The 15,000-nt window shown below is 43.3% G+C and overlaps 2 protein-coding genes across 3 annotated transcripts in view; both read left to right on the plus strand.

Moving 5' to 3' along the window:
- Positions 1-5,689, plus strand: part of kcp (kielin cysteine rich BMP regulator) — a 31,318-nt gene extending 25,629 nt beyond the window's left edge. For both annotated transcript variants that reach the window (XM_053677793.1, XM_053677792.1), the window contains 10 exons: positions 1-54; positions 165-253; positions 405-507; positions 600-745; positions 1,489-1,661; positions 1,788-1,899; positions 2,366-2,467; positions 2,591-2,755; positions 3,082-3,382; positions 3,693-5,689. The exon at positions 1-54 is cut by the window's left edge and continues 46 nt beyond it. In XM_053677793.1, the coding sequence (XP_053533768.1) occupies positions 1-54; positions 165-253; positions 405-507; positions 600-745; positions 1,489-1,661; positions 1,788-1,899; positions 2,366-2,467; positions 2,591-2,755; positions 3,082-3,382; positions 3,693-3,910 (1,463 nt within the window). In that variant the 3' untranslated portion in view covers positions 3,911-5,689. The remainder of the gene's footprint in view (positions 55-164; positions 254-404; positions 508-599; positions 746-1,488; positions 1,662-1,787; positions 1,900-2,365; positions 2,468-2,590; positions 2,756-3,081; positions 3,383-3,692) is intronic.
- A 9,299-nt stretch (positions 5,690-14,988) lies between these two features.
- Positions 14,989-15,000, plus strand: part of LOC108264051 (uncharacterized) — a 4,440-nt gene continuing 4,428 nt past the window's right edge. The window contains exon 1 of the mRNA XM_053677796.1: positions 14,989-15,000. This exon is cut by the window's right edge and continues 226 nt beyond it. The gene's annotated coding sequence lies outside the window, so the exon portion shown is untranslated.

The raw sequence follows: 15,000 nt of genomic DNA on the forward strand, positions 1-15,000 counted from the left end.
GTCCTCCAGATGAACAGTACACACCACCTGACTCCTGCTGTCCCGTCTGTGATGGTACTGTGTGTGTGTGTGTGTGTGTGTGTGTGTGTGTGTGTGTGTGTGTGTGTGTGTGTGTGTGTGTGTGTTTTAGCTTCATGCGTGTGTTTTGTGTGTGTCATTCTCAGTGTGTGTGGTGGAGGGAGGGAGACGGCGTGTGAACAACGGACAGCGCTGGACTGATAGCGAAGATGAGTGTATCACCTGCTCCTGCAAAGTGTGTGAGATGCACACACACACACACACTATCAGAAATGCACACACCTGCTTCGAACTCTTCTGATTTCTTATTACTGTACTCTTGCATTTATATATAAATGTGTGTGTGTGTGTGTGTGTGTGTGTGTGTGTGTGTGTGTGTGTTACAGCTGGGACATATAGAGTGTAATATAGAGGAATGTGCTCCGCTTGTGTGTGAGGTCGGAATGCTGAAGGTCAAAAGCCCCGGAAAGTGTTGTTATGAATGTCAAGGTACAAATGTTTAAAAATATAAAACCTCTTTTTTTCTGCAAAATTATTTCTATTTATTGTGTGTGTGTGTGTGTGTGTGTGTGTGTGTGTAGCCAACGTCAGGGCTCAGTGTGTGTATGAGGGACAGGCGTATGATTCTAATGTACAGTGGGATGTGGATGAATGCACTTCCTGCACGTGTGTGTCCGGAGACGTGCATTGCCAAACCGAGAGATGTCCAGCCGTGTCCTGTGCTTCGGTGAGTCACACACACACTCTCTCACACACACACACACACACACACACACACACACACACACACACACACACCATATCAATGATTCCACATGTTTAATGGTAACGTATTAGAACGAGTGCATTAATTATAAATAAAGCTGTGATGTGAAGCTGTGCTACTGTCAGAGCTGCTGTTATGGAAAACTAATCACCACCTTCTGACCAATCACAGTCCAGAACTCATCACCACCTTCTGACCAATCACAGTCCAGAACTAATCACCACCTTCTGACCAATCACAATCCAGAACTCATCACCACCTTCTGACCAATCACAATCCAGAACTCATCACCACCTTCTGACCAATCACAATCCAGAACTCATCACCACCTTCTGACCAATCACAGTCCAGAACTCATCACCACCTTCTGACCAATCACAGTCCAGAACTCAGCAGCAGCGTGGTGTAATAAGACTTTAAAAATGATATATTTTGAAAAAGCCTTCTGCAAATATAATATAATGTGTTCTATTAGGTAAATCCCACTGCATGAGAGAATCAGAATTAACTCCGCCCATAATACAATTGTGTGCTTGCATTTACTCCGCCCACATTTGTAAAAATAAATAAATAAATAAACTCATCACAAAATAAAGGCAAACACACAACTCCTGATACACGACCTGGAGTGTATGTACAGTACAGTTTCTGTGTGTTTGGCGTGTTGTGTGTATCTTTATAAATCATTGTGTGTTTGTGGACAGGATGAAACTCCGTCTGTGATTCCCGGGATGTGTTGTCCACGCTGCATCCCGCGTCCCGCCACCTGCATCGTGTTCGGAGATCCTCACTATCGCACGTTCGATGGCAAGATGGTGAACTTCCAGGGGACGTGTACCTACGTTTTAGCGCAGGATTGTGAGGGCGGGAACTTCAGGTGTGTGTGGTGAAGAACCTCAAGATTTTGCTTTAGTATCACATGACGTATCATTTAAGATGTAGATATATTAACGCGCGCGTGTGTGTGTGTGTGTGTGTGTGTGTGTGTGTGTGTGTGTGTTAGTGTTCATGTGACGAACGATGATCGCGGCCGTAAGGGTGTATCCTGGACTAAAGAGGTGACGGTGTACATCAGGGATATTGTGATACAGCTGCTGCAGGACTGGGTGGTGAAGGTGATCGATCCTCACTCTACATATAGATCTTATAATGCATGCTTATGTTTTATATTTATATTTATATATATATATATATATTCAGAAGACAAATGAAGACGTTTTTAATGAAACCTGGGAGATTTCTGTCCCTCTGTTTACAATCCAGTAACCAAAGCTTTCAGACTCCAAAAAGTTCATAAAGGCATCGTGAGAGTAATCCACGTGACTCCGGCGGTTTCACCCCGGTTTTCCGAAGCGAGACGGATGTTCTGTTTGCGCAAAAAAACAACAATAAAGTTTCGTTTATTCACAAAACATCTTCACGTCCGCAGAGATCTCCGACGTGCGTTCGCGAGAGCGCGTTCATCGCTGTCGCGATACACCGGGACGCTGTTCACAGCAGAGGAAGACGGACGCTTAAAGTGGTTCACTTCCTTAACGGGGAATTCCATATTAACTGTCTTTATGTTCTTCTTCTTCTCAGGTCGATCGTCAAACCATCACGCTGCCGTTCCTTAAAGAGCCGTATATTTACCTGGAGCGCAAATCCAACACCATCCTCCTCAACACCAACGTTGGCATGAAGGTACGTACAGAGTGTGTGTGTGTGTGTGTGTGTGTGTGTGTGTGTGTGTGAAAGAGAGAGACAAAGAGAGTGTAGATCTGTTCTTCATCTGTTCTTCATCTGTCCATCATTCTCGGTCTGTAGGTGATGTGGAATGGACGTTCTCACCTGGAGGTCAGTGTTCCAGGCACGTATAAGAAGCACATGTGTGGTCTGTGTGGAAACTTCAACAACTATCCTCAGGACGACATGCAGCTGCGTAACGGCCAGATCGCCACCTCAGAGACGACGTTCGGAAACAACTGGAAGGTAAAACAGCACGGACGAGATGACGCTCCATAACACAGGAACTCTCTCGTCTTCTCCAACGGACTTCCTTTTCTCAAACACTGAATAATAGAAAAAAATCTTACTTAACCAAAAAATTGCTCAAACAGGTCGAGATGAAAAGGTTTAATATCGTTACATTTTTCACAGATTAAGGGAAGAGTTGTATTTGCATTTGTTCCACTTTTTTTCTTTGAAAACTGCATCATTTTAAACCTGAAGAGAATATTTTTTGTAGCCGCTCTCTCGCGTGTTCATGTAGAAATGCGTAATGACGATGTGAAATGAAATCCCACAATGCACTGCAGGTGGTCAGTGGGAATGACATGAGCACCCGGTGCGCAGATGCGAGGGACATCGACCCGTGTAAAGTGGCTGGATATTCCTTTCGTAAGACGGCGAACAGTCGCTGTGCGGTCCTAAAGTCCGCCGTGTTCGAGCGCTGTCACCGGGTGGTGCCTCCAGAGATGTTCTTCGCCTCGTGCGTGTACGACCTGTGCGCCTGCGCAGCCAACGCAGACGAGTGTCTGTGTGACGCTCTGGAGGCGTACGCTTCTGAGTGCCGCGAGGCCGGAGTCGTCTTACAGTGGAGATCACCTTCCCTCTGCGGTGGGTCTCACACACACACACACACACACACACACACACACAATGTCCCTGTATCAGAAAATAAGACACAAGACGTCAATAAAGGACATTTTAACATTAAAAGAACATTAAAAGACGTCACCATATCAACGATGACACGTGTATGCGGCGCGTCCGCTGTACACGTCCCTGGGAAAGAGCTGTTACTATAGAAACGATAACGTATTAGAACAAGCCACCAACATAAACCTGCGTTTCTGTGGGAGCATTTTCATCCCATTTGATGCCCAGGTGAGATTTGAATGACGTTCCTCTGTGTCCTCTCTCGTAGCTGTGGGCTGTCCTGTGGATCGTGGTTATGTTTTTGATGAATGCGGTCCTCCGTGTCCTAAAACCTGCTTGAACAAGGACGTGCCGCTGGGTGTGATCGAGGCGCACTGCTTTAAACCGTGCGTTCCAGGCTGCCAGTGTCCCGCTGGACTGGTGGAGCACGAATCCCACTGCATTTCCCCGGAAAAATGTCCCAAAATCATCCACGGAAACCCCTGAGCTCCTCGGATCTCCTGTAAATCCACAGGACTGACCGTTCTCTATCACGACCCCCTGATTATCCCCATCCCTGAATTGTCTACGTCACTCTCTCCTCTCCACTAATAGCTGGTGTGCGGTGGGAGTTCTGGAGCAACATGGCTGCCGTCGCATCGTCCAGCCCCAACCCCCCCCCCCCCCCCATACTATATAACTGTAACTGTAACTAACTAACTAACAGGACTGTACCGGAACTGAACCTGCACTGAGGTCACCATTTTTACTCGTGATTTGTCTTTAAGCAATGTGTTGCATTATGGGAATTCCGTATCTTCTGTGGTTTATGGTTCAGACACCGCTGCTGGATGTAGATGTGCTCATATTCTTGGACCTTGTGTTCAGCATATAAGCTTAAAGGGGCCGTGTGTAATATTTCGAGCTGTCCCCTTTCCGCAGACTGACTTCACCCACTCTTTCTAAACTGCGTACACATCGTAAGTTTCTATTTGCAGAAAGGGAGTGGTGCTGAGCAGATCCGTTATTATTGTGGGCGGGGCTAATTTCAGGGCCAGAAATTTTAACAAAGCCTGAATTTAAGAAAATTAGAAATCAAAGTATTTTTGGAATGGATTGATTGTTACAGACGTAGGAATATTATATAATAATGTTACAAACTGCACCTTTAAAACCGGTGTGAAAAGTCCGTCCTACGTAATATGTTACGATTGGTTTAACTTTAAAACGTTTTATATTGTGAGAGCTTCACCTTACAAAAAAAATATACAAAAATATAGAAAACGCACAAACTAATGATCAGGTGTAAGTTTTAAGGCGTAACCTAAAGCTACGTTGAGGACGTTTCACTGTGTGACTCAGTACAGTGAGAATTTACTCTCAGGCTACAATCAGAAAATACTTATTTCATTTAGACTTCTCAGGTTCTGCTTACAAATAAATAAAGTTCTTAGCTTCAGTATTTTTTCCTTTGTTTACGAGCAAAATCACATTTCTGTGCATTTTAAGGTGTTTTTTGTTAACTGTGTTTAAAATATCCGATCAACACCAAATCACACCATGAGAGAGTCTATTAGTGTAATTCGCTCAGTAATAAATGAACTTTAATACTAACTCCGCCCCTAATCCTAACCTTAACCTTAACCTCTGTAGCTGATCATCAAGTGTGAAAATGTGAAAGAAAGAAAACACACACACACACACACACACACACACACACACACACACACACACACACACACACACACACACGCGCGCGCGTTCCGACTTACAGTTTTAGCTAAAATATTAGAAAACTGCTTTATGTACGTTTACATAACTGTTTTGAAAGTTTTTTTTTTTTTTTAATTCTATAATATTTACAACCTAATTTTTTTTTCTTTACATTTTTGGTGAGATCTCTCTGTGGTGCTGCCGCTGTCCCTGATCAAAATGTACAAGAGTTAAAGCTCAGAAACACCTGAAAGTATTGTAGAAAAACGTCCGTGATAATAAAACTGTTCCGTTTCCGCTGCATCACAGGAGTCAGCGTTAAACATACTGACTTTCACCGATGGAGGTTTTTACTGCTGTACTGGAGAATATTCGAGTGTATCACTGTCTCTCAGCGTCACTGTAGACATCATGTTCTTCTTCTTCTTATTCATCACCTTTAAGTCACATTTAGAACAGAGTTACGGTCATTATGTGTGACCGGATAAAATGTACAGGTGCTAACTCTGTAGTACAAATAATACAAATGAAATATGACTTTAAATAATAAACACTTGTTTACTCTTGACTTTATTCATTTTGAACACTATTGCTGATTTCTCTGATTCTGAAATGGAACTGCACAGGGTTCCGCTCCCGGCGATGCTGTCGGCTGAGAGCTCCGCCATGATGGGTGACAGGAGGGGGGTACTAAACGGTACCTTTCCTTGTCGTCCAGGTGGTACCCTTAAGCGTACACGTTTTGTACCGGGTACAGTGTGCATCTTTGCACGTAGCGTACTTTTAAAAAGTTTATTACGGTTTGTTTATATTCCTTAAATCTTAGTTTAAAGGTGCACGGCTGTATATCCACGTTTTCAGGTGATAGACAGAGACGAAAGGTACGACAGAGGAGCCGTTGGTGCGAGTGTACGACGACAACGACGACAGCGGAGAGGAAAAACTCCCTGAGACAACAGGAAGAAGAACCCTGAGAGGAACCAGACTCAAAAGGGAACTGGAACGGTCCTGTGTGACGCCAGATAGTGCGATTATAAATAATTACAGTATAGAGGTGTAGACCTCTATATACCGAGAGACAGAACTGTTCACGTATCACGTATTTCCAGATGTATTTCCGGATGCTGTTCTCGTAACAGGGATTTTGATTTTTGTTCAAATATTTAATGTTCGAATGTTTAATTCGAATGGAGCTGTATGTGAACACTAACTCATGTTAGATTAAAAGCTACATTTTTGTATCGTAAACAAAATGGCAGCGTGTGAATGCTTTTAAGTCGGAATAACAGGAGGTTTTCCCGTCCTACGGAATTCTCTTACGTGGTTCTCCAGCAAAATTCTCAAACAATGAAGGAAAGGAAAGAATTCCTGAACCAGTCAATCAACAAAACTCACAAAGAAAGTAATAAAGAGAGAGAGAGAGAGAGAGAGAGAGAGAGCTGGAAAGAGAGAGAGAGAGAGAGAGAGAGAGAGAGAGAAGTAGAGAGAGAGAGAGAGCGAGCTGGAAAGAGAGAGAGAGAGAGAGAGAGAGGGAGAGAGAGAGAGGGAGAGAGAGGGAGAGAGAGAGAGGGAGAGAGAGAGAGAGAGAGAGAGAGAGAGAGAGAGAGAGAGAGAGAGAGGGAGAGAGAGAGAGAGAGAGAGAGAGAGAGAGAGAGAGGGAGAGATGGAAAGAGAGAGAGAGAGAGAGAGAGAGAGATGGAGCAAAAGGAAATAAATATTTGGAATGAATTTTGGGGGAAAATTCTATCATTTTTACATATAAAACACTTTTTATTGTACTCAGACCGTAAAAATAAATGTATAAAATTTTATATGTAATAATTGTAATAAAGTAATTTTCCGGCTAATAAAAATGACAATTCTTCTTCTTCTCCTTCTTCTTCTTCTTCTTCTTATTATTATTCTTATGATTTAAATCACACACATTATTTTATGATATAAGTGTGGTATTAATGTCGATTTGTTTCTCTTCACCGTGGAAAGTCTGACGAGGAGTTTAATGTTGTCTGATGATGATGATGTAGATGAAACTCCTCCATCTGCAACCTGAGACCTATGGTTGCCGTAGCAACAGGCGTCGCTTTGTTAGTTGTTCATCCATCATTTATGAAGAACATTTCACTTTCTGAGCAGAAGTCTTCTACTGGATTGAATTTGGAGTGTGTGTGTGTGTGTGTGTGTGTGTGTGTGTGTGTGTGTGTGTGTGTGCTTCTGATTTGTAAGTGTGTGTAGACATGGAGGATTGTGTGCGTTTGGTGTGTGAGACTCTGGGCGTACACACGGGCGATGAGGTGAGTGTAGAGGACATCACTGTGCTCTATCAGAAAGTCTTCCACACTGACGCTGAGCTCAGAGACGCACAGAGAGCCGTCACACAGGTGAGAACCCGGGGTTCTACTTCAACCTGAGACAGGTGTAGTATCAGTGTGTGTATATATGTGTGTGTGTGTGTGTGTGTGTGTGTGTGTGTGTAGGTCAGCACACGGAATGGCGGGTTGCCATGTTCCGGTGGATGGATTCTGCATGTTCTTCTGGAGATGGAGAAGGAACGAGAGAAGAGGGAAAAGGTAAACGTCTTCTCTTTTATCTCGTTTTTTCACAATGGGAACCTTTTCAGGGACTTGAATTAAATGTAATCATTACAATGGTTTCCTCTGTAGCTGCACTGGGAGCTGCAGATGTTGAAATCAGGCCGAAGAGGTGTTTCTGACGGAGCAAACGCACAACCGCTGTCCGGAAATTTCAGCTGCAAACACAAGAAAGTGAGTCAGCGACACACAAACGCAATAAAATACACACAGTGTAAAGTGCAAAGTGTAAATGTCAAACTATAACTTCACGCCGGGTTTATAAAATGTTTCCCTGATTATCTTCATCCTCATGTGTGTATGTTGATGAACACCAATCAGCCATAAGTTACCAAACTTGTTCACATCACGACAAGATGACAAACCGGCTCCTCCATGGCTCCCACAGACACACACTAACGCTTCCTCCTTTTATGGGGTGCCATTACTTTTGCCCTCATTGAACTGTTAGTATGATTTGTGTTACTTTATGTATTTGTTCTAGAATCGCTTTCTTTCAAGTCATTAATATAAACCAGCTTAATCAGTGAAGCCCAATATTATTTTCAGGAAATTAAACTTTCTGAAATAATGATATTTATTCTTTAATAATAATAATAATAATAATAATAATAATAATAATAATAATAATAATAATAATAATAATTACACGTTATTTTATGATATAACTGTGGTATTAATGTCGTTTTGTCATCATTGTCGTTAGAGGCCTACGACTGAGATTCAGTTTAATGTGATTGTGACATCAAAAACATTTTTAAATACACAACACAAAGCTTTAAAGAAAAAAAATGTTATTTGACAATGTATATGAAGGGATAATTTATAAAGTCGCATAATTACTTGTTATTTGCATAAAATTATTATTTTTATTAGAACTATAACGTCACTTTATCTACAGGAGTTACTCTCTGGAGCCCTCTAGTGGCCATGACCCTGTAATACACTGTGTATTGTAATCAATTGTGTGTGTGTGTGTGTGTGTGTGTGTGTGTGTGTGTGTGTGTGTGTGTGTGTGTGTGTGTGTGTGTGTGTTTCAGAAGCGAGACACAAAGCCATGTGGTTTGTTGGGTCTCTTGGGGAGGGCTAGAAGACTTTATGTGAGGTCTAAAACACACACACGCACACACACACACACACACACACACACACACACACACACACACACATGATTTTTCTGGGAGTACTGAGTCTCATTACATTGTCTGTACTCAGGCTGGATGTTGATGGTGTATGGAGCATCCTCCCGTCTCTGTCCCTCAGTCACGTGACCTCCAGACGTCTGGGTCTGATAAATCCCACTAAATCAGATGTCCTGCTCCTTCTGCAGTACAAATATGACATCATCAAAGAGCGACTTTATAGAGAGATGCTGCAGGAGGAACACGGTGAGAGTGTGGGAGTGAGATTTATATTGTGTATCATCATTAATCCGTACATCACTAATCTCCATCACTAATCTCCATCACTAATCTCCATCACTAACCTCCATCACTCTCCATACCGCAAATAAACAGCATGTGGATGCAAAAACAAACAAACAAATAAACAAAGACACCCTTTAATTAAATCAGTAAAAAAGAAGCCTGTTATTTGCAATATTTTGAAATAATATATTTTAGTGCCATTTTTACTTTATCCTTTGATCTAAATATGATTATTTAATGATCAATGATACAATTACAAACTTATAGACCACACAAAACCTACATTATACATTATAGCAGACAAATATAGCATTATTTCATGGAAAAAATATGGGGGGGGGGGGGGTGTGATTAATGAATTAATAAGCAAGCCTTATAGAGTGGACATTCATTGACAAAAATATTCACAATTTGTCAAACTGAGAACTTTCTCTATATAATAATGTTATTTTACTGAATGGCCACTAGAGGGCGCGTCGCAGGGAGCAATACACACTGCAGTAGGATTTTGTGGATTTTATTTGAAAAGGCAGAAAATGCCGACGGGTCACTTAATTTTCAGTACACACACACACACACACACACACACACACACACACACACACACACACACACAAAACACTACAAAATATGAAATTAATAAAATAGTGTGTGTTTCAGTTAGTGATTATTTTGATCTCTGTGTGTGTGTGTGTGTGTGTGTGTGTGTGTGTGTGGGTGCGTGTGTGTGCAGGTGTTGGATGGTGGGAGTCGTTGGATCCCTCGGAGCAGACAGAGTGTGTGTGTGATTTAGAACACAGAGCAGAAGAAGCTTTTAAACTGAACGATGTGTTGTGTGTGTGTGAGCTGCCCGGCGTTCTTCACTCATACAGGTACAACACCCAAATATTCACCTGATCTTTATTTAACATTTATAATGTTAACCCTTCTGTTCTGGTCCAATCAAAATCCCTCACCAGCCTCTTTATTCCCTCTCTCTATTCCCTCTCTTTATTCCCTCTCTCTATTCCCTCACTTTATTCCCTCACTTTATTCCCTCTCTTTATTCTCTCACTTTATTCCCTCTCTTTATTCTCTCCTTATTTCCTAACTTTATTCCCTCTCTTCAGGTGAATAAGATATATAAACCGCAGTGTGTGTGTGTGTTAGTGAGAAACAGTAAAGAAGTGTAAACTCCTCTGTGATGAAGATGTGGGGAAACCTCTGACTGTTACACAGCGCTGACACTGGAGACTCCTTCCATACATGAGCCGTTACTATAGAAACGATAACGTATCAGAATGAGCGCATTAATATAAACCTGTTATAGAAAACTAATCACCACCTTCTGACCAATCAGGATCCAGAACTCGGCAGCGCTGTGGTGTGAAGTTGTGAATAATTAATAGGAGGGTTCCATGGCGTGTTGTCTGACTCTGAGCTCCTGACTGTGACGGTGGATGACAGGAGCGATGACGAGGTGGTGTTACACTCCGGTCCTGATGAGGTGAGGGGGAGAGAGCAGGTGTGGACGTCGTTGCCACGGGAACAGAGCTGGACCTCCGCCATCTTCCTCTCTGAGCTCCGCTCTCACTGTGAGGAGGAGAGACACGCCCTGACCCAGCTGCTCAACCGGTCTCTCTAACACTCCACTCTTCACTCCAGTGTTTATTAAACTGTACACACACACTCTTACTGTGTGCTAGTGTGTGTTATTTCTTATATGATGTACAATTGTGTGTTATTTTGTGTAATTGTGTGTGTTTTGTGTGTAATTGTGTTAGTGTGTGTTATTGCATATAATTGTGTTAGATTGTGTGTTAGTGTGTGTTGTGTGTGTGTGTGTGTGTGTGTGTGTGTGTGTGTGTGTGTGTGTGTTATTACGTGTTATCATCCTGATGATGTGTACTGGTGTGTTTTTAATGCAGAGTGGAGCGACGCGTCCTGATTGAGATTTATCTGAGTGTGTGTGTTTCTGTGAGGAGAGCCGAGAGGGAAACACACTCACACACAGCACTGCTGACCTCCAGACAACACTGGGACAACTGGTGAGTCACACACACACACACACACACACAAACACACACACACACACACACACACACACACCATGAAATATGGAAGAAATAAAACAGTGTGTATGTGTGTGTGTGTGTGTGTGTGTGTGTGTGTGTGTGTTTCAGGCCGTATACGAGACGTTCTGGTGTTGAGGATTTAGTGAAGTTCTGGCTGCAGGAAAAACAAGATCCAGCTGCACAGCTCAGAAACGAGTGCAGAACATCACACTGTGTGCGACAGGTCCTGACTCAACACACACACACACACACACACACACACACACACGCGCGCGCGCGTAGCAGTGACTGTATATATGATTGGACGACTTAACAAAGGGGTTAAGAGTGAAGCCAGAATGTCTCTGAGGCCCTCTAGTGGCTGACTGCGGTACAGTTTTTAACCCCGCCCATGCTCATGTTAACTAACTCCAGCTAAAATTCCATTTTTAAGTTATATCTCCACAAATTGTTTTCAGGAACAGTTCTCCTGTCATTTTTACAAGTTCCGTTCACCCTGATTTCCCCCTCAATATTGTTCCTTAACGTAAATGTGTTATTTTGTGATAAATAAAAGGGCGTGGTTAATGAGGTACTCTCACTATACTGCATAAACTACATATCGTAATAATGCATTGACTGTATGACCTTAGCTACCACTTGAAGTATCTTGGTAAGTTTAGCCAGTGAAACGCCACCGACAGGACGAGTGGAGAGTAAACACACACTTCTCCATTCAGGTGTGTGTTCTTCTGCAGGTTTCAGAGCTAGAGGAACATCCTGGAGAGCAGCGATTTCTCCTCAAAATGTAGTTTGTGTTGAGTTGACTGCTGTCTATATTTTCAGTTACACTAGCTACGTACATTACTTTGATGAACATTAGCCACTTGGATTAGGGATTAGCCAGTGTCAGCTAGCTAGCAAATAGTAGCTCAGTCAGTCACGACTCAACTCAAAGCTCTAAACCTCTCAAATCTTTTCCTGAAGATGATCAAATCAATAAACTTCCCAAATTAAACCACTACAGTTTAGCAGTTTACATACAAATTATTATTATTATTATTTAATAACGCTGTACTTGACACTTAAATTAGCACTCAATGTGCATGCTGTTAGCATGAAGAAGGGGTGTGTCCACGACCAATATGGGCGGAGCAAAAAAGGACCCAGTGACCATATAAAGGCTTTGAAACTACACAGTGGGAGTCAGTGGAGCCATGTCCTCATGCTGCAGTGTGAGTGCTTTATTACCCAGCAGGCCGTGCTGCAGTGTGAGTGGTTTATTACCCAGCAGGCCGTGCTGCAGTGTGAGTGGTTTATTACCCAGCAGGCCGTGCTGCAGTGTGAGTGGTTTATTACCCAGCAGGCCGTGCTGCAGTGTGAGTGGTTTATTACCCAGCAGGCCGTGCTGCAGTGTGAGTGGTTTATTACCCAGCAGGCCGTGCTGCAGTGTGAGTGGTTTATTACCCAGCAGGCCGTGCTGCAGTGTGAGTGGTTTATTACCCAGCAGGCCGTGCTGCAGTGTGTGGTCCTGTGTCAGGAGCAGGAAAGGAGGACACTCGTGGAGATCCTACACAGTATCTCACTGGAGGAACTGCAGGAGCAGAGACACACACTGACTCCTGACTACAGTGAGACACACACACACACACACACACACACACACACACACACACACACACACACACAGATAGACAGAAAGTACAATTTGAATCCACGTCATTTTTAAATATTACATTTATTTATTTGTGTGTTATCTATTTTTATACGTACTTTCCTTTTCCCCCCAAAATAGACACTGTTGTGGAACTGTGTGTGTGTGTGTGTGTGTGTGTGTGTGTGTGTGCGCAGAGGTTGCAGGGACGACAGGTTCAGCTCTGAGACGTGGCTGTGTGTCCATCCTGAGGCAGATTAAATCCTCTCCACACTGCAGCTCCACACACTCGTCTGTGTCGTGGGCCGACTGCGCTGTTCATTTACTCACTCAGCTCACACACACACACGATGACGAAGTGCAGACTGTCACACACACACTTCCGGTCATGGTACACACACACACACACACACACACACACACACACACACACCTCTCTGAGGCAAAATGAGATTAATGAATGAAATGTTAGTCGTGTTTTGGACTGTGCCATGTGTGAGTTTGGACTGTTCCACCTCCTGCAGGATGCTGCTGCTCTTCTGGTTCTGCTCCACAAATACGAACTCGAGCTGCGTTCACCGAAACTACACAACCTACACAACTTACTGCAGACATCCGGCAGCGAGAACACACAGATTAACGTCTCTGTAACTGTAAGTCACTCATCTAAATACAGCTCACTCAGAATGGACGTGTAAATGCAGCGGTTTGTTTCTGTAAGGTGTAAAATCCTGGAGTAGAAGAGAGAGGTGGAAAGTGTAAAGTCCTGGAGTAGAAGAGAGAGGTGGAAAGTGTAAAATCCTGGAGTAGAAGAGAGAGGTGGAAAGTGTAAAGTCCTGGAGTTCCGGTCCCTTTACACCTTCCTGAAGGTTTTGTGGAATCCATACGCCATCAGAGACGCACAACTACCACAAACTCTTCCCTCTGAAAAAGGAACGTAGTGCATCTGATGATGGTCAGTAAACTGTTTCTTCTCGTTCTCAGGACAGCGAGAGGACAGAACACCGACGGGAGACTCCTTCAGTTAGCGAGGAAGGAGAAATCTGCACGGGTAAATGAGCGAGTGTTTTATTCCTCTTTTACAACAGCGATGTTACCGTATCAACATATGAAGATAAGTATGAAGAATATCATGTACATTAAAGTTTGTACATTTAATGTCCAAGAAAAAGTTCGTTCCTGCTCTCACTCACGTCTTTATGTTGTAATAAGATTTTTTAAAAATAAATAAATAAATAAATGGATAAATAAAAGCAGCTTGTCCTGTGCGTTTTAATGAATTATGAAATTAAGATCATTCTGTTTTTCATTACTGGATTTCTAGATTGAAGTTTAAATAACGTGTAGCGCTGTGGTGTTGTTTTCCCCGGAAAATGTTGATGATTTCACATTTCAATTCACAACCGATTCCATATCGTCAGAAAATCATCAGAAAAGAAAAAGATCTCGTTTGAAATCGTCACAGTTTCTTTATTAAATATGATTATTTTCATGGCATTTTCATGAACGTTCTAGGGATTAAAACGATCAGAATCACTCCAACATAAAATCTAACAGTTCACTCGAATGTAAAGAATTCATTCATTTTCCTGAAAATAAAACAACGGTACGACTAAAACCTAACCGTGTGCTGTGTGTTTGTAGGCTGCGGTGTTGTCCTCGTCCCCGAGGACGCTCCGTATTTAGAGATCCTCGGCATTGGAGAGAAGAGAGATGATGTGAGGAGAGAGGGAGAAGAGGAGGAGAGGAGAGGAGGACGAGAGGGGGAAGAGGAGGAGAGGAGAGGAGGAAGAGAGGGAGAAGAGGAGGAGAGGAGAGGAGGAAGAGAGGGGGAAGAGGAGGAGAGGAGGAGAGGACGAGAGGGGGAAGAGGAGGAGAGGAGGGGAGGAAGAGAGGGGGAAGAGGAGGAGAGGAGGAGAGGACGAGAGGGGGAAGAGGAGGAGAGGAGGGGAGGAAGAGAGGGAGAAGAGGAGGAGAGGAGGAGAGGACGAGAGCGAGAAGAGGAGGAGAGGAGGAGAGGACGAGAGGGGGAAGAGGAGGAGAGGAGGAGAGGACGAGAGGGGGAAGAGGAGGAGAGGAGGAGAGGACGAGAGGGGGAAGAGGAGGAGAGGAGAGGACGAGAGGGGGAAGAGGAGGAGAGGAGAGGACGAGAGGGGGAAGAGGAGGAGAGGAGAGGAGGACG

This window comes from Ictalurus punctatus, chromosome 4 (assembly GCF_001660625.3).
Source record: "Ictalurus punctatus breed USDA103 chromosome 4, Coco_2.0, whole genome shotgun sequence".
Classification (NCBI taxonomy): domain Eukaryota; kingdom Metazoa; phylum Chordata; class Actinopteri; order Siluriformes; family Ictaluridae; genus Ictalurus; species Ictalurus punctatus.